A 25840-nucleotide genomic window follows, 5' to 3' on the forward strand; every position below is an offset into this window, starting at 1 on the left:
ATATACTCTGTATGACGTGTATCCAGATACTCAAAGAAGAGAGCAGGAGACAAGCTAGCACCTGAGGCCGTGTACGGTGAACCTGGATGGGCTATTTAGTATTATCCATCTATGGTGCATTTTATGGTTTAGTGGATGTTTCTGTGTCCTTCTAATTATGTCCTACATATCTTAATCCATCGTTTGATCACGTCAGTCCCATATGTACCCCTGTTCAGAGACTTACAGGGAGGGACAGACCACATGTGAGTGGGTGCGCCACCGGCGGGCTGATTTGGGGTGCCAACCCCTTGGACAGTAAGGGTCACTATATGAAGACCATAATGACAGTGGTACAGAGGGGAGGTGAGTTGTTCTACCTACACGTATTTATTACTTCAATGTGGCCACATCTTACCACTAGACCACTGTTTTCTGGATTATTTTAATATCCTCAATAAAAGTTACATTTTAGAGGTTGATTATGTAAAATTGTTATTTCCATTCCTTTAATACATACTTTCTTAGCAGCGACCTGAAAACCCACTTTTTCAGATAAGTCTGAAACCCGCAGAGACACCTTTGTGCCGGCCCTGCCAGCTGATGATCTGCACCTACTCTCACCACCATTGCCCTGCGGACTGCTGACCCTCGCAGGAAGCGTCTTCTCTGTATTGCTCGGCCACTTGCTTTACTTTTCCTCTAGCGTGTTATACTTATGTTATAGCGTGATGATGACATGGTATAACATGAGACCATATGGTGACGCGTCATTCTGTGGCTGTATATTGCTGCGAGTACACTAGACTTGTATAACATTATCCAATATGTCGCCTCCATCTGACGGGTGTCAGCGCCATTTCCGGCACATAACGGCAAGTCTTGTCGCTCGCCCTTCGCTCTCCATGTTGTTGATTCCGCAGGAGGAAATAGAGACTTTAATTTGTACATTTCTTATTGACGAGTTTACAGTCTCCATAAATCACGTGAAGTTACGGAAGAATGTTATATGGAGCCTGTAAAAACATCCATGTCTGTCAATGGAGCCACAATGGTGCACTATGAGGACGGCTGTAAATTATGGCAAATGTCTTGGGAGAAAAGATTCATTAGATCCAGTAATTATCAGTCAGAATTCGCTTTCTGGAGGGGATTTATTTGTGAAGGCTCAGGGCTTGGCTGATGCATTCCTCCTGCTCACCTATATCATTATACATCCAGCTAATCGCACTGCTGTGTCCTCGGGCCACGTTCCTACAATATGACTGCGGATAGAAGCTCCACCGCCATCAGCACTGCCACAACATGAAGTATAGAAATGCCGAACTGACGAGCAACGCCGGCTGCCACCACGTCAGCGCCTCATCCAGACCAGACAATAGAGTCACAGCATGCCGTAAGACCGTCATATTGTCTAGCATAGGAACACACATCACAGTGGTCATTACACCCAACAGGCAGCATGGTGGTTAGCACTGTAGCCTTCCACCACTGGCATCCTGAGGTTCAAATCCCACCAAGGAGAAGATTAAGACTTGGAAGTCTACAGTTTGGTCATCATGCCACCATGTTTGCTGATACTATTGAGAAAAATCCACATAATGCGACCATACTCATCATCTCCGTATAGGGAATGAAAGCACTATGGAGATGTCATGGTATAGGACATGGTTAATGTCCTGCTCTCAGGGTAACTTTTGCTGGCCTCCCTTTGGATCTGGGAGGGGTATTTATACTCACTCCAGACTAGGATTCCCTGTCAGCTATACTGTTGTTCTGGCTGTGTGTCTGACCCCCTGGTGTGCTTGTATACTGCTTTGCTTGATTGCCTCCCATTTATGACCTGGTCTGTCCGCTCGCTCTGCTCTCTGTCTCACGTTTTGGTACTATTGTCTTCTCCGGGTCTGACCTCCTGGCTTGGCTATTGTAACACCATTACAGTTTGTCCCTATTGTTCTGCCCAGCTCGTTCTGGCTTTTTGACCCTCTGCTCTCAGCTCCCCTGCTGCTGTGTGCAGCTCTCCCTGCAGCAGTAATACCCGGGAGTCATGACAGGAGATAGGTTGCGTGGATGGAAGAAAGTTCCTTGCTGCACAGTAGTTCAATGAGGGCTCTTATCTGCAGTGTGTTTTAAAGTCATTCTGGAGTCTCTCAAGTCATAAAATTCCACAGAGCTCCTACGCATCATGGCATAATATAGCCCCATCATACTACTGCTCATCCTCATAATGCTGCCATATACAGTGGCATGCAAAAGTATAACAATGTCTACAGACTAAAGAATATATATGACGCTATACTAGTCCCGAGCCACTCGCATGCAGAGTAGTGTCATAACAATACTACATAGAGAAGAGTATACACCTAAAAGGCCATCCTACCACTAGTACCCCATGTGGATAGGAGCAAATTAGCAGCCCCAACGCGCGTTGCTTTATTCCATCTGCCTCAATATAAAGCCTGGGATACATCATTATGATTGTACTGGCTATTCTACACTTCATCAACAACAAAGATATTTGCGTCTTTGACTTTTTCATCATTTGTTTTCCCAGATCTGTATATTTTCATTGTGTTAGTGTTATACATGACGCTGGACACATACGTATTGGCCTCCATTACCTATACCCGTTACAAGTTTGGGGATTTGTAGCACCCTAACATCTTGTGTCATCGCTATTGGCTTTGTTATCTTTTCCTGCCAGTGTTTTAGAATTTTTGTAATTAGCATATTGTTATATTTACTCACTTTGTCATACTCTGGCTCCGTGTCTCTTATAGGTTATACGGTTGCTACCTAGTAGCGCCCCTTTTTGAAAGTATCACAGCTTGTAAACGCTTTTTGTAGCCAGACAAGAGTCTTTCAATTTTTCTTTGCGGGATTTTCCTCCATTCTTCCTTGGAGAATTAGCCCCATTGTGAGATTCCTGGGGCGTCTTCCATCCTCTGCTATTTTCAGGTCTAGTCACAGATTTTCAATGATGTTCAGATCAGGGGGCTGTGAGGGCCATTGTAAAACCTTCATCTTGCGCCTTTTGAGGTTGTGTATTGTGGATTTTGACATGTGTTTAGGATCATTATCCATTTGTTGAAGTCATCCTCTTTTCAACTTCTTCTTTTTCACAGATTCTGTTATGTCTGCATTAATAATTTGTTGATATATGCAAGGATTATCAGTAATATCCAGTGTCAGATAGGAAATAGATAAGGAAAAGTTAAGGTTCAGTACAGGCCCACAAGAAGGGAAGTTAATAGTGTTAATAAAAGGAGAGGGACTTCCTGGTTATGGGTGGTTAGGAGTAGTGAAAGGTTTAAGCAAGTTCTTCGTGGAGCACAAGTACAGTGGGCTGCTAGGGCCAACATTGGTCTATCACTTAGGGCAGTGTATTGCCATGTAACTCCTCCATGCCGATCCATTCGTCTGGCCCGCGACCTCGAGATTGGCGTATCGCACATGCAGGCCTGCAGAGGAAGATGGACACAGATCCTCATAGGCGGAGCATGATGGAATCCAGGTGCACTGCCACTGGTGGAAAGTGAACCTGAGAGGTAGTGGAGACAGCAGGAAAAGGGATGCTCTATCGGGACTGAGTGCTAAGGCTGAAGCTATGTCCGATACCTGATGGAAACACTGTAACCTGTTGTGCCTTCTCCCATATGCTCCACTGTAGTCAGTGTGAACAGTTCAGTAACTTTCGAAAGGCACTGGGTGTCCCCTAGATTCTGTGCGGCAGTTCCTGAAGATGGAAGCCTGGAGTCAGCAGAGGCCTATGGCCCACAAGTGAGTGTGGTCCACCCTACATCTATCAGCACACTGGAATGTGACACGATTTTGTTGTAGGGTGCCAGAGCATGCGGGAGCAGCAGCTCGTCCATGACTACCTCTCTTGGGCACCTTTCAAGGACGCGGGAGAGGTTTTCTTCTTATCACTCTTCCATGAAGACTATATTTGTGCAGGTGTCTCTGAACAGTAGAACAATGTACCACAACTCCAGTCTCTGCTAAATCTTTCTGAAGATCTTTTTCAGTCAAGAGGGGGTACTGATTTGACTCTCTAGAAATCCTACGAGAAGTTCTCAACGAAATTTTGCTTGGTCTTTCAGTCCTTTTCTTAACCTCTATTGTTCCTGTTAACTGGCACAAGATTAGAGGAGGCTGGGAAATTTGCATAACCTGGCCATTTCTAACGATAATAGTGGTCAAGCCATAACGTAACACAAATCTCAAAGGGTGCAAAAACTTTTGCATGTTAATTTTGGTAATTTTTAATGTAATATATATTTTTGCCTAAAATACAAAGTAAATGTGTCATCTTTCACTTTATGTCTTTTGGTGATGATTTAATCTTCAACTTGCTTAACTGTTAACAATAACAGTAATTTTAACCTGGGGTGCCCAAACTTTTACGTGCCACTGTAGTAAATATGCAACTATTGGCCACTTATTAACTTTATGGCCCCATCATATTTATACTATTTATCCAAACAGCACCATCATATAGTGTAGCTCTTACTCATTCTTGTCTGGACTACTGCAACTCTCCACAAATCGGTCTCCATATTATTAAACTCTACGCTTCAGGCTGTGTTAACAAGTAGTGTTTTTTTTTGTGTTTTCGCAGCGTTTTTAAAAGCGCGACTGGATAGAAATATATGATCCTGGTTGCAGAATTCAGTAAAGATTGAGGCTATGTGCACACGTGTGGAATTCCTGCGGAAATTTCCGTGGGAATTCCTGAATTCCATTCCGCAGGAAATATGCGAGAAATCCGCATTTTAAATTCCCGCCTATTTCCCGCGGAAAAACTAGCGATTTGCAAGCAAAATTAGCTTGCAGAATGCTAGCATTATCTAAGCGATCTGTAGCATCGCTTGGAAAACTGATTGACAGGTTGGTCACACTCGTCAAACATAGTGTTTGATGAGTGCGACCAACTTTTTACTATTGAGGCGGCCTATGCAGCATCAGTAGTAAAAAGATATAAAGTTTAAAATAATAAAAAACATAAAAAAATCGTGTTTTTCTCACCTTCCGGCGTGCCACGCAGCGTTCCCGATCCTCGCGATGCTCCCGGCAAGTCCTGTTTCAAGGGATGCCTTTGATGATGTTGCGGTCTCGCGAGACCGCTACGGTATCGTGAGACAGCGACGTTACCAAAGGTCATTGTTGCAAGGAATCCCTGGGAACGGGAGTTGCTGGGAGCATCGCTGAGGCCTGGGGATGCTGCACGGGACGCCGGAAGGTGAGAATATGAGGATCTTTTATTTTAGTTCTATTTTTTACAGGAATATGGTACCCAGAGCCCGGAGGACAGTCTCCTCTCCCCCAGACCCTGGGTACCATGCGCAAATGTTCTGCTTACTTTTCGCATGGTGTGCACAGCCACATGCAGAACGTAAGAGGAACAATGCATTCCTACGTGGGTGGATTTTCCCGCCATTGCGCACAAAGAATGAACATACTGCGTATTTTTCCGCGATGCAATTCCGCCGCGGAAAAATACGGCAAAGGATCTGGGAATTTTTTTTTGCAAAAAAGAAGACTGAGAGGAGACTTAATAGCTGTCTATAAATATCTGAAAGGCCATCACTGTGTAGAGGGATCATCATTATTCTCATTTGCACATGGAATCAAGAGAAGCAATGGGATGAAACTGAATGGGAGGAGACACAGATTAGATATTAGAAAAAACTTCTTGACAGAGTGATCAATGAGTGGAACAGGCTGCCACGAGAAGTGGTGAGTTCTCATTCAATGGAAGTCTTCACACCAAGGCTGGACAGACATCTGTCTGGGATGGTTTAGTGAGTCTTGCATCGAGCAGGGGATTGAACACGATGACCCAGGGGTCTCTTCCAACTCTAACATTCTAGGATTCTATGACATTACGGTTGGGGTAATTTGGGGGGCCATTATGGAGAGGGCAGTGTGTTGGACATTATGGAGAGGGCAGTGTGGGGGACATTATGGACAGGTGCAGTGTGAGGGGGATATTACAAATAGGGGCAACATGTGGGGTATTTTAGGGAGACTGGCATTGTGTGGGGGACATTATGGACAAAGGGAGTGTGGGGGAATATTATTGAGAGGAGCAGTGTAAAGGGGCAATTATTTATTCAGGGGCACTATAATGATAATTTTATTTTTAAGGGCACCATGTTGAGATGTGCTGCTAAAAGCCTGAGAAGAGGAAAGTTTGGAGAGATAATCTCTGCGCATGGAATCTCATCATGGCATGTGTACTATGACTAAAGGCCTGGAGTCAAAAGAAATGGGAAGTAATCCATTCAGACAAGATGTCACCTATAAGGTACCTGGATGTAAATGATTGTGATACTGATGTCTTACCAGTGGTGAGGTTACTGTATGACCCACAGTGCTGTGCTGGCTGGGAACAACAACTCCTAGTATCTTCTCACCATTGTTAAGGACCCACTTGGAGTTGCCGGTTCACATGATACAAGTATATATGGGATGGGACTGACCTGAAACTGCAATTGATCAGTGTACTAAGCTTACTGACAATGGTTCTGGTGATGTATTCATGTACTGATGATGGTTCTGGTATATATTTATATACTGATGGTGATTCTGGTATTGTATTAATATTCTGATGATGGTCGAGGAGCTGCATTCAAATAATAACAGTGGTTCTGGCACTGCATTAAAATACTGCCAGTTCATTTGGCACTGCATTCATGTTCTGTTGGTGGTTCTGGCACTGCATTCATGTTCTGTTGGTGGTTCTGGCACTGCATTCATGTTCTGTTGGTGGTTCTGGCACTGCATTCATGTTCTGATGATGGTTCTGGCACTGCATTCTTGTACTGATGATGGTTCTGGCACTGCATTCTTGTACTGATGATGGTTCTGGCACTGCATTCATGTACTGATGGTGGTTCTGGCACTGCATTCATGTTCTGTTGGTGGTTCTGGCACTGCATTCATGTACTGATGGTGGTTCTGGCACTGCATTCATGTACTGATGGTGGTTCTGGCACTGCATTCATGTTCTGTTGGTGGTTCTTGCACTGCATTCATGTACTGATGGTGGTTCTGGCACTGCATTCATGTACTGATGGTGGTTCTGGCACTGCATTCATGTACTGATGGTGGTTCTGGCACTGCATTCATGTACTGATGGTGGCTCTGATCATGTAGCAATCCAAAACGTGCTGAAACTGAAAAATCATCAAAACTTAATTTTGAGATTATGAGGCGGGGCAGTGTGGGGGACATTATAAGTTTGGATGTGATGGCACTGATTTTATGTCCTGACACTGTACCAATGGTGGTTTGGTCATGTAATTTCCTGGCTGTATCTTTTCTTTTTTTTTGAAGATAGGGACAACATTTGCCCTTCTCCAGTCTTCTGGGACTTTTCAAAGATTCTGGCTAGTGGTTCTGCAATTTCCTCTAACTATTTCAGTTGCCTAGGATGTAATTCATTTGGACCAGGAGATGTAAATTCATGTAAATTAGCTCAATGTTCCCTCACCATCTCTCTGTATATGGATAGTGTTGATTCTTTTATTCCTTCGATGACACCGCGAAGAACAGTTGATGTTACAATTGCTTTCTTAGAGAACACATATCTACATCATATTACCCCCCTGTGCTGGTAGAGACCCCCATAGTCCTGTGTCATAAGGCTCTCTTTGCAGTATCTGTAGGATGAATCTCTGCATTTTGGGGGTGATTATTTCTTTTCGGGGGCGTCTTCCCTCTTGTCCTAGCTTTGCCTCCTTACAGAAGCTCCTGCTGTTTTTGATGCACATATCAGACATGTCTGAGCACGGACCATGAGACATTTCACTTGCCGCCCGGGGCCTCCGATTCGCCTCCTCGCACCGACAGGAGGGTTTTTTGTCTCTTAAAGAATGCAGAGTCTCTCACCTCCAGCTATTTATGTGAATGTGTTAAGAAGGAGGACATGAAGGGCAGTGGAGCTGTGGAGGCCAAGATGACTCTCCTCTAGTTTTGACGGTTAGGGACGTAATGTCCGTCCTGCACCACTAACCATTCTATGACTACAACGGTGACTGAGGTCTGACAAAGATGAGGCATCACTCAATCAGGACCTTCAATAACAGAGAGGGCAGTGCACGACCAGGAGGCCAGAGCACGACCAGGAGGCCAGAGCACGACCAGGAGGCCAGAGCACGACCAGGAGGCCAGAGCACAACCAGGAGGCCAGAGCACGACCAGGAGGCCAAAGCACGACCAGGGGGCCAGAGCACGAACAGGAGGCCAGAGCACGACCAGGAGGCCAGAGCATGACCAGGAGACCAGTGCACGACCAGGAGGCCAGAGCACGACCTGGAGGCAAGAGCACGACCAGAAGGCCAGAGCACGACCAGGAGACCAGTGCACGACCAGGAGACCAGTGCACGACCAGGAGGCCATTGTACAACCAGGAGGCCAGTACATGACCAGGAGGCCAGTGTACAACCAGGAGGCCAGTGCACGACCAGGAGGCCAGAGCACGACCAGGAGGCCAGTGAATGACCAGGAGGACAGTGAATGACCAGGTGGCCAGTGCACGACCAGGAGGCCAGTGAATGACCAGGAGGCCAGTGCACGACCAGGAGGCCAGTGAATGACCAGGAGGCCAGTGCACGACCAGGAGGCCAGAGCACGACCAGGAGGCCAGTGAATGACCAGGAGGCCAGTGCACGACCAGGAGGCCAGTGCACGACCAGGAGGCCAGTGTATAACCAGGAGGCCAGTGCACGACCAGGAGGCCAGTGAATGACCAGGATGCCAGTGAATGACCAGGTGGCCAGTGCACGACCAGGAGGCCAGTGAATGACCAGGAGGCCAGAGCACGACCAGGAGGCCAGTGAATGACCAGGAGGCCAGTGCACGACCAGGAGGCCAGTGAATGACCAGGAGGCCAGTGCACGACCAGGAGGCCAGAGCACGACCAGGAGGCCAGTGAATGACCAGGAGGCCAGTGCACGACCAGGAGGCCAGAGCACGACCAGGAGGCCAGTGAATGACCAGGAGGCCAGTGCACGACCAGGAGGCCAGAGCACGACCAGGAGGCCAGTGAATGACCAGGAGGCCAGTGCACGACCAGGAGGACAGTGTATAACCAGGAGGCCAGTGCACGACCAGGAGGCCAGTGAATGACCAGGAGGCCAGTGCACGACCAGGAGGCCAGTGAATGACCAGGAGGCCAGTGCACGACCAGGAGGCCAGTGCACGACCAGGAGGCCAGTGAATGACCAGGAGGCCAGTGTATGACCAGGAGGCCAGTGTATGACAAGGAGGCCAGTGCACGACCAGGAGGCCAGTGCGCGACCAGGAGGCCTGGGTGACTCTGTGACTCCATTAAAGGGTTATTACCATTTTCACAACGGGGTGTAATCAGTCATTCTGCCATTTACTGCTTTCTAACATTTTCAACTGGTCTTGTGATGCTAACACTTCTTTTGTTTATAGTCCACCATCTTGGAGACCGACCACTGCTCCTAGAAGCAGAACAGGCGCAGTACTTACCAAATCCTTTCCATTGAGCTTGTGAGCGCTGTTTTGAAGCTGCCGGGATCACTGGAGCTCTGTTAGCTCCTCATACCAGCCAGATGCACTGCCGGTATGTGGTCGGTCTCTAAGGCAATGAGCTGTGAACAAAAGAAAAGGAGTAAACTGCAGAAGTGCATATTATTCCACGCAGCATCTGACAATACTCATCTCTGAAGACCGGAATAACCCTTTGAAGGTCCCAGACTGACAAAAACGGCTGCGATAACTACATTCACAGCTGGGAGAAGAAGTCCAGAGCTGGCACCAAAATAAAACCGCTCATAGTGGCAGCAATCAGCTCTGGTGCCATCTGACACACTGTGTGGCATTTCCTCACCATTTATTCTTGCCGTCTTATAATGGAAATGGACAGACAGCGTCCTGCTGATACTCGTTTTATACCTCCTCCAATAAACGGCACCATGTTCATAATCAGCTGTGAGATCGTGATTGTTCCTGATCAATGAAAACATCGCACATGACTGCTCGATCTGCAGGTGCAGGACTCAGTGCATGTTTCCTGTAACGCTGCTCTCACTTCTCTCATCACTGAATACGCCAGTAAGTGTCTACTGTAAACCGATGTACAGGCGTGACGTACTGAACAAGATAAACATAGAAATAATCCACATCATTTGTACAGTCACTGTGTACATACATTATACTCCAGAGCTGCACTCACTATTCTGCTGGTGCAGTCACTGTGTACATACATTACATTACTGATCCTGAGTTACATCCTGTATTATACTCCAGAGCTGCACTCACTATTCTGCTGGTGCAGTCACTGTGTACGTACATTACATTACTGATCCTGAGTTACATCCTGTATTATACTCCAGAACTGCAATCACTATTCTGCTGGTGCAGTCACTGTGTACATACATTACATTACTGATCCTGAGTTACCTCCTGTATTATACTCCAGAGCTGCACTCACTATTCTGCTGGTGCAGTCACTGTGTACATACATTACATTACAGATCCTGAGTTACATCCTGTATTATCCTCCAGAGCTGCACTCACTATTCTGCTGGTGTAGTCACAGTGTACATACATTACATTACTGATCCTGAGTTACCTCCTGTATTATACCCCAGAGCTGCACTCACTATTCTGCTGGTGCAGTCACAGTGTACATACATTACATTACTGATCCTGAGTTACCTCCTGTATTATACCCCAGAGCTGCACTCACTATTCTGCTGGTGTAGTCACAGTGTACATACATTACATTACTGATCCTGAGTTACATCCTGTATTATACTCCAGAACTGCAATCACTATTCTGCTGGTGCAGTCACTGTGTACATACATTACATTACTGATCCTGAGTTACCTCCTGTATTATACTCCAGAGCTGCACTCACTATTCTGCTGGTGCAGTCACTGTGTACATACATTACATTACAGATCCTGAGTTACATTCTGTATTATCCTCCAGAGCTGCACTCACTATTCTGCTGGTGTAGTCACAGTGTACATACATTACATTACTGATCCTGAGTTACCTCCTGTATTATACCCCAGAGCTGCACTCACTATTCTGCTGGTGCAGTCACTGTGTACATACATTACATTACAGATCCTGAGTTACCTCCTGTATTATACCCCAGAGCTGCACTCACTATTCTGCTGGTGCAGTCACTGTGTACATACATTACATTACAGATCCTGAGTTACATCCTGTATTATCCTCCAGAGCTGCACTCACTATTCTGCTGGTGTAGTCACAGTGTACATACATTACATTACTGATCCTGAGTTACCTCCTGTATTATACTCCAGAGCTGCACTCACTATTCTGCTGGTGCAGTCACTGTGTACATACATTACATTACAGATCCTGAGTTACATCCTGTATTATCCTCCAGAGCTGCACTCACTATTCTGCTGGTGTAGTCACAGTGTACATACATTACATTACTGATCCTGAGTTACCTCCTGTATTATACCCCAGAGCTGCACTCACTATTCTGCTGGTGCAGTCACTGTGCACATGTGGCGCCCCTGAGGGTTCAGTCACCACAGAGATACTGCACCTCACCTAGAGGTGTGGTATCCCACTTCCCAGGTAAGGTGGAGGCACCTGACAGTACTCTAACATCTGCACCCAGCACACACCCTATAGCAGCAGGGCACTCTGGATGGACCCTGCGGGAGGATGATCTCAACCCTGCCTGGGTAGTAAAGGGTGTTGGGAGGTGGGTGGAGCTAGCAGGAAGAGCGCAGGAGAAGACAGTGCAGTTCAGGGAGAAGTGAGGAGAAAGTGAAAGTAACAGATGTGTGGTGAAGCAGCTCCCTGTCAGGAGGAGCTGCAGAAAGGAAAGAGACTGAAGGAAGCTCCTGGAGAGGAGAAGGGATCCTAGAGGCATGGAGCAGCGACCATACTGCCCGTGGGGCTCGTTCCATGCTAACTAACGTTGGGTGGAGGGATCAGGTGACAGTGGGGTATCGGCCCCCTAGCCTAGTGGAGATATCATCAGCCTCAACTAGCAAGCCGGAGGTAGAGGCACCTATAGGTACCTTAGCCACAAGCCACAGTTATCTTCTCCGGAAAGGCAGCCATAAGGGAGAAAGGGAACACAACGAGGACGTTACCCGACAAGGTCCGCAGCTGCTGGCCTGGGACACTGACTGTGAGGTGTTGGGAAGTAAGAGGAGTAGAAAAGCCAGCACAGTGAGATGGCGAGGAAAGGCGTATACTGAAGGGAATCCTGGGAAGGTGGATCCTGATCTACCTGGGAGTTGACTGAGCCCCTCACCTGAAGGACACAGCACCAAGCAGGCATCTGTGTGCACCAGAACTGTGACTAAATCTTTGGAACTGCACCCAGCTGTGTCTTCTGCATTCTTCCTGCATAACCTACTCAGCACTGCTACATGTCTTGCTAAATACTCAATCTACTATTAACATCTAACACTGCCCTGGGACAACAGCTCGGCCTGTGGAGAGTTATACCAACTCTGCTGCATCACCACCAGTCCCAGAGGATCTGCTCTGCAGCACTGGTCACTTCTGACCAGAAACCACAGGTAGCGTCACAAACACTTATTACAAACTTTATAAACTTTATCCATTGTAAATATCCCGACGCCCAGGGCCACGGACCAGGTCACAGCTGCCGTGACACATTCCTTTAAGACACCGGCCCGGTGACGGGTAACCCACGGCCCTAGGGGGCGCTTCATACATACATTACAATACTGATCATAAATTATATGTAATAAAGAGAAATGACACCGAGAGAAAGTATTGAGCACATGAAGCAAGAGAGGTGCAAAAAGTCCTGGAAAATCCTGACACCAGCTGATATCTATCAGTAATTAGAAAGCAATCCTGCCACTTAGTGAAAAATAAGAACAGCTGGTTCACCTGATGGCTTGTAAAAAGATGTCTCATTACCAAGGTGCCACACAAGAAACATCTCATGATAGATAAACCAGTAAGTTGTCTCAAGACCTGTACAACATTATTGTTGCAAAACATCTCAATGACATTGGTTAAAGGAGAGTTTCTAAACCTTTGTACAATCCAATGAGCATTGCTGGGGCAATAATCTGGAAATGGAAAGAATATCATTTTACCATAAACCAGTCGTGACCAGGTGCACCCCGCAAGATATCAGACAGAGGAGTGAAAATAATTATATCATTATACAATCAGGGCAACTGTTACCACCCACCTTTCGTGTCTCCCTCTTTCCTCATAGACTGTAAGCTTGCGAGCAGGGCCCTCATTCCTCTTGGTATCTGTTATGATCTATGTGATTATTGTTATGCTGTAATGTCTATTGTCTGTACAAATCCCCTCTGAAATGTAAAGTGCTGCGGAATATGTCGGCGCTATAGAAATAAAATTATTATTATTATTATCAGGAGAGCTATTCAAGGACACCTGGGGAGAGTTACAGAAAGACCTGGAATCAGAAGGTGCAATTGTTTCACAGAAAACTATAAGTAATGCACTCAACCTCCATGGCCTGAATGTATAGTCACCACGTAACATCCATGGCCTGTATACATGCTCACCACACAACCTCTATGGCCTGTATGCACTCTCATCACACAAGCTCCATGGCCTGTATGCACGCTCATCACACAACCTCCATGGCCTGTATGCACGCTCATCACACAAGCTCCATGGCCTGTATGCACGCTCATCACACAACCTCCATGGCCTGTATGCACGCTCATCACACAAGCTCCATGGCCTGTATGTAGGCTCATCACACAAGCTCCATGGCCTGTATGCACGCTCATCACACAAGCTCCATGGCCTGTATGCATGCTCATCACACAAGCTCCATGGCCTGTATGTAGGCTCATCACACAACCTCCATGGCCTGTATGCACGCTCATCACACAAGCTCCATGGCCTGTATGCACGCTCATCACACAAGCTCCATGGCCTGTATGCACGCTCATCACACAAGCTCCATGGCCTGTATGCACGCTCATCACACAAGCTCCATGGCCTGTATGCACGCTCATCACACAAGCTCCATGGCCTGTATGTAGGCTCATAGAGGTAGGAACCTCAGCACCTCAAAATAAAATGAGATTGTCGGTCTTGCTGCAGTGTAAATTTATTTTGATCTGGCAAGGAGTCAAAAACACATGTGGTACAATGCTTCAACCGGCAACGGTCTTTGTCCAGGACATCTGTTGCGGGTGCAGATAGGCATAATCTAGTAGAGCAATAACATAAATCACAAGATGTTTTTCAGGTCAAGGAGAACCTGTGTGGAGCAGAGGACGGGAATCATGAAATGCGGCAAGCAGGGTGTAAGCTGAATTTCCTGATTCCCGGCTCCTGCTCAACACAGGTTCTCCTTGATGAAAAAGATTTTGGGATTTACTTTATTGCTCTAATAGATCTTGCCTATCTGCACCCGCAACAGATGACCTTGACAAAGGCCATTCCCGGTCAAAACTTTGGACCACATGTGTTTTTGACTCCTTGCCAGATCAAAATATATTAAGGGCTCATACTCACTTGCGAGAGACTCTCACGATTCTCGTGCAAGTCTCTCGCATGAAAACCTGGCACAGCCGCCAGCACTGGGACTGGAGCGTGCGGCTGCACAGAAATACATGTAGCCGCACGCTCTGGTCTGAGTGCCGGCGGCAGTGCCAAGTGAGTATGAGCCCTAATACTGCAGCAAGACCTACAGTCTCATTTTATTTTGTGCTGCTGAGGTTCCTACCTCTATTAGTCTGGACTACATATCCCGTCCTCAAACACACAATTCTTTTACAAGAACAGTGTGCCGGTCTTTCTGTCATGATCCCAGTGCAGGTTTTTGAGCTGCACGTCAGGGGTTAATGTCTGGAGCTCAGTGCAGGTTTTGACCTGATTAACTACAGCTTTTGGGGAGTTTTCTCGGGTGGATTCCGGTTGTCCAGGAGCAGAGGGGTCCGTTCAGCGGTTAAAAAACCTCTGGGCTGAAGTCCGGCGTAATATCTCTCGGGCCCAGGGGAGATACAAATATTTTGCGGACAAAAAGAGAGCCTCGGGAGACATGTTTCAGGTGGGAGAGAAGGTTTGGCTCTCCACGCGTAACATCAACTTAAAGGTACCATCAGTTAAGTTGGGACCAAAGTTCATTGGTCCGTACGAGATTATGGAGATAGTCAACCCTGTGGCATATAGGTTGCGTCTCCCCGCCTCCTTAAAAATATCTAATGTGTTCCATAAGTCTCTGTTGAAACCAGCAGGATCTGTCAAAGAGAACTCTGAGACTGTTGTTCCTCCAGTGCTGGTGGAGGGTCAATTGGAGTATGAGGTCGGACATATTGTGGACTCTCGGCGGGTGTGCCGCTCTTTGCAGTACCTGGTCCACTGGAAGGGATATGGACCAGAAGAGCGGTCATGGGTCCCTGCTCGCTCAGTACATGCAGATCGCCTGGTTCAGGCGTTCCATGCCAAGTACCCGGGGAAGCCTGGGGGTCCAGAGGCCCCCCGTTGAGAGGGGGGTACTGTCATGATTCCAGTGCAGGTTTTTGAGCTGCACACCGGGGGTTAATGTCTGGAGCTCTGTGCAGGTTTTGACCTGCACACTTGGGGTTAATGATTTTGGCCACGATTTCAGTTCTCCATTACTTTTCGACCGGGGTCCAAAAATGTTAAAGCGGATGCCCTGTCCAGAAGTTTTGACCCAGTGTCTCCCCCTGAGCCGCCGTCCTCCATTCTTCCCCCAGGGGTGGTAGTGGCGGGGGTCTCAACTGAGTTGGAACAAGAAATTCTAAGGGCTCTGTCAGAGACACCGCACTGAACTTGCTCACTGAGCCAGTGCGCGTGCCCTGAGTAAAGCGAAAGCGTGCTCAAAGATACCTGTAGAGGGGGCAGCAACCGAATAGATGTGTACTTCAGACCCGCAGGACCTGAAGCACGTGACTGCTAGAGGCGTGGCCTAAACTCCACAGAGCTAGGAGCTGCAAGACAATTCCTAGCAGGGTAACTGCGAGACAAAGTTACCAAGGGGCATAGACAGTGAGAATAGTCAGGACGTAGCCAATGAGTCACACACAGAGATAGCAGCAGGGTACAAGAGGGGCGAGCAGAGAGTAGTCAGGTCACAGGCAATGAGTCATACACAGATAATAACGCAGTACAAAATCAACAGGCAAACTCACAACGGGAAACAGAATCGGGTCAGAACCATATAAACAAGCTATAGCAATATACAGGCACACGGGGGTCAGCACACTAGGCCAAAGGCAAAAGTATAACTGGCAGGAATTGAAGCTACCCAGGGGTTTATGAAGCTCTCCCAGAACCAGAAAGAGGCCAAAATCATTAACCCCAAGTGTGCAGGTCAAAACCTGCACAGGGCTCCAGACATTAACCCCCGGTGTGCAGCTCAAAAACCTGCACTGGAATCATGACAGGCTCAGGCCCTAGCTCCAGCATCCAGGCCAGGGGATAAACTGTTTGTTCCAGATTCATGGCGGCCTAGACTTCTGCAGGACTTTCATGATTCTAGGCTGAGTGCTCATCCAGGTATCACCGCCACTAGAGAGGCAGTAGCCAGGGGTTTTTGGTGGCCTTCATTAAGGTCTGATGTCAAGGAATTTGTTTCTGCTTGTGGCGTGTGTGCCCGTTCCAAAAGCTTGCATAACCGGCAGGCTGGGGAACTCATACCTTTACCGGTTCCTGATAGGCCATGGACTCAACTTTCCATGGATTTTATTAACGGCCTTCCACCTTCCAGGGGCAATACCGTGATCTGGGTGGTGGTGGATAGGTTTTCTAAACAGGCCCATTTCATTCCCTTGGCAGCATTACCTTCAGCAGAAACATTATCAAGGTTGTTTGTGCAGCATGTGGTCCGATTGCATGGGGTACCCCTGAATGTTGTGTCTGACAGAGGTGTGCAGTTTGTGGCCAAATTTTGGAGGGCGTTCTGTATGAAATTGGGCATCTCACTCTCCTCGTCGGCATATCACCCGGAGAGTAATGGTCAATCAGAACGCACCAATCAATCCCTGGAACAAATTCTCAGGTGTCTGACCTCTGCCAGACAGGAGGATTGGTGTGATGCGTTACCGTTGGCTGAATTCGCTTTTAACACCCGGGTGAGTCAGTCCACCAACATGTCCCCAATCCTGATTATGGGTTTAATCCACATTTTGGGGAGTTTTCACGGGTGGATTCCGGTTGTCCAGGGGTAGAGGGGTCCGTTCCTACGGTTAAAAAACCTCTGGGCTGAAGTCCAGCGTAATATCTCTCGGGCCCAGGGGAGGTACAAATATTTTGCTGACAAAAAGAGAGCCTCGAGAGACATGTTTCAGGTGGGAGAGAAGGTTTGGCTTTCCACACGTAACATCAACTTAAAGGTACCATCAGCTAAGTTGGGACCAAAGTTCATTGGTCCGTACGAGATTATGGAGATAGTCAACCCTGTGGCATATAGGTTGCGTCTCCCCGCCTCCTTAAAAATATCCAATGTGTTCAATAAATCTCTGTTGAAATCCGTAGGGTCTGTCAAAGAGGACTCCGAGCCTGTTGTTCCTCCAGTGCTGGTGGAGGGTCAATTGGAGTTTGAGGTCGGACATACTGTGGACTCTCAGCGGGTGCGCCGCTCTTTGCAGTACCTGGTCCACTGGAAGAGATATGGACCAGAGGAGCGCTCATGGGTCCCTGTTCACTCTGTACATGCAGATCGCCTCGTTCGGGCTTTCCATGCCAAGTACCCGGGGAATCCTGGCGGTCCAGAGGCCCCCTGTTGAGAGGGGGGTACTGTCATGATCCCAATGCTGGTTTTTGAGCTACACGTCAGGAGTTAATGTCTGGAGCTCAGTGCAGGTTTTGACCTGCACACCTGGGCTTAATGATTGTGGCCTCTTTCTGGTTCTGGGAGAGCTTCTTAAACCCCTGGGAAGCTCCAATCCCTGCCAGTTATAATTTTGCCTTTGGCCGAGTGTGCTGACCTCTGTGTGCCTGTGCCTGTTCGTTGTTATAGCTTGTTTATATGGTTCTGACCTGGTTCTGTTTCCCGTTGTTGAGTTTGCCTGTTGATTCTGTACTGTGCTATCCTCTCTGTGTATGACTCATTGCCTGTGACCTGACTACTCTCTGCTCGCCCCTCTTGTACCTTGCAGCTATATCTGTGTATGACTAATTGGCTACGTCCTGACTATTCTCCCTGTCTATGCCCCTTGGTAACTTTGTCTCGCAGTTACCCTGCTAGGAGTTCTCTTGCTGCTCCTAGCTCTGTGGAGTTTAGGCCACGCCCCCAGCAGTCACGTGCTTCAGGTCCTGCGGTTCTGAAGTACACATCTATTCGGTTGCTGCCCGCTCCACAGGTGGCTTTGAGCACAGTTCGCTTTACTCAGGACACGCGCACTGGCTCAGTGAGCAAGTTCAGTGCGGTGTTTCTGATACTTTCTCATTCCAACCTGTATGCACGATCACCACGCAAGACTCCATTACTGAAAAAAAAGCATATTCATGCGCGTTTACAGTTTGCTCAACAACCTTTAGACAAGCCTGTGAAATACTGGGAGAATATAGTCTGGTCAGATGAGACCAAAATTTAACTCTTTGGATACCATAATACACACCATGTTTGGAGGCCAAAAGGCTCTGCGTATCACCCTCAAAAACACCTTACCAACTGTGAAGTGTGGAGGTGGGAACATCATGGTCTGGGGCTGTTTTTCAGCATACGGCACTGGCAAACATTATGTGAATGAAGTAAGGATGAAAGGAAAAATGTACCGAGACATTCTAGATAGTAATCTGCTGCTATAGACCGGGATAATGAAGATGAAATGAGTGAGGACGTTTCAACAATACAATGATCCCAAACACAAGACCAAGGAAACTCTCAATTGGTTTTAGAGAAAGAAAATAAAACTGCTAGAATGGTTGAGCCGATGACCGCACCTGAATCCAATAGAAAATGTATGGAAAGAACTAAAGTTCAGAGTCCATAGAAGGAGCTCATTAGAACTTCGGGATGTGAAGAGTGTTTATGTGGAAGAATGGGCCAAAATCACATCTGAGCAATGCTTGCGACTAGTTTCTCCTTACAGAATAGAAAAAATAAAGACGCGCACTCGTGCTGTAGGAGGAGGTGCTGACTGAACGTGGATATACCACAGGTAAAAGTCAACGGGTAGACAGTCACACTCAAAATTGAATGTCACTTGCATCAGAGTCATTAAAGGAATTATTATGATTTTTATTTATTTTTTTTCAATAAATCAAGAAAAGTGAAAAAAACACCGCAAACAGAGATCAGATTCCAAACATGAGTATTACATGGTTACGTTTCGATCTATACCTAGGTCTTTCTCAAACCATACTCAATAGGAGTGTCAAGGTATATGGAAAGAGGACAATTTTTCAGAGTCCCAAAGTAAGGGCTGTGGCAAGAGAGCGGCAGGGATCTGCGGTGTTGTCCTTGCCACTCTCTTGCCACAGCCCTTACTTTGGGACTCTGAAAAATTGTCCTCTTTCCATATACCTTGACACTCCTATTGAGTATGGTTTGAGAAAGACCTAGGTATAGGTCGAAACGTAACCATGTAATACTCATGTTTGGAATCTGATCTCTGTTTGCGGTGTTTTTTCACTTTTCTTGATTTTTTGAAAAAAAATAAATAAAAATCATAATAATTCCTTTAATGACCCTGATGCAAGTGACATTCAATTTTGAGTGCGACTGTCTACCCGTTGACTAGTTTCTCCTTACAGCAGGCGTGTTGAAGCTTCATGACCAACAAAAGCTTTTATATGAAGTGTTCAATACTTTTTCCCTGTGTTGATTACTGTTTGATTTATTTGCCTGCGTGGATTGGATGGGTTGTTACCATCATCTGGGGAAAATTTCATGTCAGTAGCAGCTTAAGAAATAGATTTACTTAGAAAATTGGCAAAGTGTTCAATACTTATTTCACCCGCTGTACATTACATTACTGATCCTGAGTGTTACGCTGAATGTTTCTTCATGCTGCGGAGCTGCGCTCAGGGTACTGTTTGTGTTTCTGGAAGCTCTATAAAGGCCCTGTCACACTAAGCGATATCGCTAGCAATATCACTATAACGTCACTGGTTTTGTGACGTAGCAGCGATATTGCTAGCGATATCGCTGTGTCTGACACTTACCTCCGACCGCTCCCCCGCTGATTATCGCTGATTGCGTGAGAACATCCTGGACTGTTTCTCGTCGTCAGCTTCCCGCGGCGCTTCCTGTGGCGACGATGAGCGACGAGCGTGGACGCGGGCGGGAGGACGCAGGATCGCCTGGTCTGACAGGTAAGTAGCGACCCCCGACCCCTGTGATGTCGCTGGAGGGATCTGCCTGTGTGGCAGCTCACTAGCGACCACTTAGCGATGCACCAGCGATCCATATCGTTGTGACAGTACCTTAACTGTCTGAACTCCTATCACTCAGGAGAGGTCGTTGTTTCTCCGTTGTCAGATGACTATACGGAGCCTGCCTTGTGCATTGTACTATGATGACCGGGGCCTTATGATTCGGGTGTGGTGCAGGTGACATTAGTCCTCCACCATGGTTCGGGGCCAGATACAAGTCATGTACGGAGGATCCCGCGAGGCTGAACATCTGTGTAGAGTTGTGTTTCCTACGTTTTGGGATAATTTCCTCCCGGCTTGCTGTGAATTCCTGGTGGCTTTGATCTACCATCACCTGCAATTCCCTCAGATAATTCTTTAATTGTGGCAGCTCTGGGAGGATGAAATTGATTAATACAGCAGAAGATCTCTGCGGCTTAAGATCGTCATCCATCATTCCTTCCAGAGAGAGCTGTACAGAAGTGCTGATCGCATTATCCCGTCCTTGAGCGCTGATGGTTCCAGTGTAGGGTAAACATGTTGTTACAATGTACGATTGTCCGGATTATTTGCCTCTTCCCCCGGATCACTCCATTGCAAATACAGAAGTTCACGTCAAGGTCTTCAGAGACAATGCGCTGCAAAGGACACGGTGACGGAAGGCGCTGCAGTTCCCGACATGTCAACCATCTCAATACAGCCATCATTTCTGGAAGCGACTGATCCGCCCGTGCACAAATCCCATTATTCCCTTTATTGTGGAGACGAATGAGAGGTGCAGTGGTAATGGAGACGATCAGCAGATGATCGACAGCTGGAAATGGATATGCATAAAAGGTTTCATGAAGGGGGCACCATTACTAAACTCCATGAACTGCAACCCATGATTGGACTGACCGCAGGAACCACACAGGGGTGCTACATCCGTGCCATACCAAAAGCACCTGTGCCCAACCAGTAGCGACCATGCAATCAAGTTGCTGCCATCCTATGTGAGCTCTCTGACTTGACCAACATGCATGGCTGCTCCGGGTATATGCAGACTGTAGGCCTCCCTGTAGTACACAAATAGGTTCCTATATATCATCTGTGTCCAGTCTAATGTTTTATATCAGGGGCCAGTCACAACTAATGCCAGAGTTGTGTATTGGTCTTACGACCACATTCATATCGGAAAGCACACAAGAGCCAGTCTCGTATCCGGCTGTGGGACCGATCCGGCAAAACAGCTGATGTGGAGGCGGGTGGCATAACAATCCCACAGATAACTATAGGATATGCAGCAGGGGCGCACAACCATTTCTGGTCCAGGGCCACATGGTCATCATGAACCAATCTGGGAGCCATACTAAAAATTACAGGGGTATTACAGGGGTGTTACAGTGGTATTACAGGGGTATTCCAGGTCAGGGGCATTACAGTGGTGTTCCAGGGGCATTACCGTGGAATTACAGGGGTATTACAATAGTATTACAGGGGTATTCCAGGCCAGGGGTATTCCATGGGTATTCCAGGGGTACTATGTGGGTATTGCCTTCTGTGACACTTGTGGCATATCAAAAGTAGTAGAACTTCTACTTACAGGAATCTTACCTCCAAAAATCAGGACTCAGATGGTGCGTTCACAAGGGTTTAGAAATAGATTCTGCTCCTAAATCCACATAAAAAATTTGTCAGACTTTCTTGATTAAGTTTCCCTTTGATTTCAATGGCATCAGCTCCTTCACGCACCCATCCACAAAGCTCCTTCATGCACCCAGCCAAAAGCTCCTTCATGCACCCAGCCACAAAGCTCCTTCATGCACCCAGCCACAAAGCTGCTTCACGCACCCAGCCACAAAGCTTCTTCACTCACCCATCCACAAAGCTCCTTCACGCACCCAACCACAAAGCTCCTTCATGCACCCAGCCACAAAGCTCCTTCATGCACCCAGCCACAAAGCTGCTTCACGCACCCAGCCACAAAGCTTCTTCACTCACCCATCCACAAAGCTCCTTCACGCACCCAACCACAAAGCTCCTTCATGCACCCAGCCACAAAGCTCCTTCATGCACCCAGCCACAAAGCTCCTTCATGTACCCAGCCACAAAGCTCCTTCACGCACCCAGCCACAAAGCTTCTTCACGCACCCAACCACAAAGCTTCTTCACGCACCCATCCACAAAGCTTCTTCACGCACCCATCCACAAAGCTCCTTCATGCACCCAGCCACAAAGCTCCTTCACGCACCCAGCCACAAAGCTGCTTCACGCGCCCAGCCACAAAGCTTCTTCACGCACCCATCCACAAAGCTCCTTCACGCACCCAACCACAAAGCTCCTTCATGCACCCAGCCACAAAGCTCCTTCATGCACCCAGCCACAAAGCTGCTTCACGCACCCAGCCACAAAGCTTCTTCACGCACCCATCCACAAAGCTCCTTCACGCACCCAACCACAAAGCTCCTTCATGCACCCAGCCACAAAGCTCCTTCATGTACCCAGCCACAAAGCTCCTTCATGCAACCAGCCACAAAGCTCCTTCACGCACCCAGCCACAAAGCTTCTTCACGCACCCAACCACAAAGCTTCTTCACGCACCCATCCACAAAGCTCCTTCACGCACCCAACCACAAAGCTCCTTCATGCACCCAGCCACAAAGCTCCTTCATGTACCCAGCCACAAAGCTTCTTCACGCACCCAGCCACAAAGCTCCTTCACGCACCCAGCCACAAAGCTTCTTCACGCACCCAACCACAAAGCTTCTTCACGCACCCATCCACAAAGCTTCTTCACGCACCCATCCACAAAGCTCCTTCATGCACCCAGCCACAAAGCTCCTTCACGCACCCAGCCACAAAGCTGCTTCATGCACCCAGCCACAAAGCTTCTTCACGCACCCATCCACAAAGCTCCTTCACGCACCCAACCACAAAGCTCCTTCATGCACCCAGCCACAAAGCTCCTTCACGCACCCAGCCACAAAGCTTCTTCATGCACCCAGCCACAAAGCTCCTTCATGCACCCAGCCAAAAGCTCCTTCATGCACCCAGTCACAAAGCTTCTTCACGCACCCATCCACAAAGCTCCTTCATGCACCCAGTCAAAGCTCCTTCATGCAACCAGCCACAAAGCTCCTTCATGCACCCAGCCAAAGCTCCTTCACTCACCCAGCCACAAAGCTCCTTCATGCACCCAGCCACAAAGCAGACCAAGAGATAAAGGTTTATTTACAGGGATTTTTCTATCCATGCAGGGAGGAGCAGTAGGGGGATAAATGTGACAGTAGAAAACAGTAATATAGCACAATGGAACAGTAGAAAGATATAAGACAGATATGCAGGTGTTAAAACGGTTAAAACTCAGGTAATTGCAACCTATCGGTCCAGGGAAAGTTTGATTGAAGGGTCTACTTCTCCCACATTGGCACCAACAACAGCGGCACTTGCAGTCTCTAGAGTCTCTACTCTGAAGGAAGTTGGAATCTCAGGGGTTAAAGCAAGGAGCAGGGAGACACTGCAAACCTGTGTCTCCCCTGCTCTGAGTCCCTGTAAGATATACCGTCTGTCTCTCTGCAGGAACGATGCTACGCACATTGGGATGTCTCTTTATCACACTCAGGGGCCTCGGCTTGTAACTGCGGTCCCCAGGACTGCGCTCTCATGTCACTGTCTCTGCACTGTCAGGGGGAAAGTCTCCTTTAGTCACGGAGGCTACCGGGTCCACATACTCACATATGGCGCTCTCAACGCCTCGTCCTTCAGACTCAGTCCCTTGACCCGGGGTTCTCCCTCTCTGGGAGCACGGTGCTGCAGTCTGCTCTCCATCTGGCGTGCTCTGTTCTGTGTCTGGTGCGCTCTGCTTTCGCACCCTTTCCCTGCACAGCTTCCTGTCCAGCACCTCTCCTTCCTTATCACAGCCCCTCACAGTCACATGGTTCAGTCGGGTCCAGGCCCAAATATCTTCCCCCCAGCAACCCTGCTGTCTGGCTAGGTGGTTCCGGATACGGAGCAGGAAAGGTAACCCCTTTTAGGCTCTTCCTCTTCACCCCCTTACATACACACACAAAGCTCCTTTCATGCACCCAGCCACAAAGCTCCATGCACACAGCCACAAAGCTCCTTCATGCACCCAGCCACAAAGCTCCTTCATGCTCCCAGCCACAAAGCTCCTTCATGCACCCGGCCACAAAGCTCCTTCATGCTCCCAGCCACAAAGCTCCTTCATGCTCCCAGCCACAAAGCTCCTTCATGCACCCGGCCACATAGCGCCTTCATGTACACGGCCACAAAGTTCCTTCATGTACACGGCCACAAAGCTCCTTCGTGCACACAGTCACAAAGCTCCTTCGTGCACCCAGCCACAAAGCTCCTTCGTGCTCCCAGCCACAAAGCTCCTTCATGCACCCAGCCACAGAGCTCCTTCATGCACCCGGCCACAAAGCTCCTTCCTGCACCCAGCCACAAAGCTCCTTCCTGCACCCAGCCACAAAGCTCCTTCATGCACCCGGCCACAAAGCTCCTTCATGCACCCAGCCACAAAGCTCCTTCATGCACCCGGCCACAAAGCTCCTTCCTGCACCCAGCCACAAAGCTCCTTCATGCACCCGGCCACAAAGCTCCTTCATGCACCCGGCCACAAAGCTCCTTCCTGCACCCAGCCACAAAGCTCCTTCATGCACCCAGCCACAAAGCTCCTTCATGCACCCGGCCACAAAGCTCCTTCCTGCACCCAGCCACAAAGGTCCTTCCTGCACCCAGCCACAAAGCTCCTTCATGCACCCGGCCACAAAGCTCCTTCATGCACCCAGCCACAAAGCTCCTTCATGCACACAGTCACAAAGCTCCTTCGTGCTCCCAGCCACAGAGCTCCTTCCTGCACCCAGCCACAAAGCTCCTTCATGCACCCGGCCACAAAGCTCCTTCATGTACCCGGCCACAAAGCTCCTTCATGCACCCAGCCACAAAGCTCCTTCATGCACCCAGCCACAAAGCTCCTTCATGCACCCGGCCACAAAGCTCCTTCCTGCACCCAGCCACAAAGCTCCTTCATGCACCCGGCCACAAAGCTCCTTCATGCACCCAGCCACAAAGCTCCTTCATGCACACAGTCACAAAGCTCCTTCGTGCTCCCAGCCACAGAGCTCCTTCCTGCACCCAGCCACAAAGCTCCTTCATGCACCCGGCCACAAAGCTCCTTCATGCTCCCAGCCACAAAGCTGCTTCACGCACACAGTCACAAAGCTCCTTCGTGCTCCCAGCCACAGAGCTCCTTCCTGCACCCAACCACAAAGCTCCTTCATGCACCCAGCCACAAAGCTCCTTCATGCTCCCAGCCACAAAGCTGCTTCACGCACCCAGCCACAAAGCTTCTTCACGCACCCATCCACAAAGCTCCTTCACGCACCCAACCACAAAGCTCCTTCATGCACCCAGCCACAAAGCTCCTTCATGTACCCAGCCACAAAGCTCCTTCATGCAACCAGCCACAAAGCTCCTTCACGCACCCAGCCACAAAGCTTCTTCACGCACCCAACCACAAAGCTT

The 25840-nt window shown here is 48.3% G+C and overlaps 1 protein-coding gene across 3 annotated transcripts in view; it reads right to left on the minus strand.

Moving 5' to 3' along the window:
- The window catches only part of WNT3A (Wnt family member 3A), a 204450-nt gene that overhangs the window by 74980 nt on the left and 103630 nt on the right, over positions 1–25840 (minus strand). The window contains exon 2 of one of the 3 annotated variants that reach the window (XM_073561027.1): positions 9484–9605. The exons of 1 other annotated variant lie outside the window; for it this stretch is intronic. In XM_073561027.1, the coding sequence (XP_073417128.1) occupies positions 9484–9497 (14 nt within the window). In that variant the 5' untranslated portion in view covers positions 9498–9605. Of the gene's footprint in view, positions 1–9483; positions 9606–21907; positions 24663–25840 lie in introns of those variants that run through there. One more of the 3 variants, XM_073561028.1, reaches the window with a different exon arrangement.

The sequence above is a fragment of the Dendrobates tinctorius genome, unplaced genomic scaffold (genome assembly GCF_039654945.1).
Source record: "Dendrobates tinctorius isolate UK_male_01 unplaced genomic scaffold, ASM3965494v1 ptg000311l, whole genome shotgun sequence".
In the NCBI taxonomy this organism is placed as follows: Eukaryota; Metazoa; Chordata; class Amphibia; order Anura; family Dendrobatidae; genus Dendrobates; species Dendrobates tinctorius.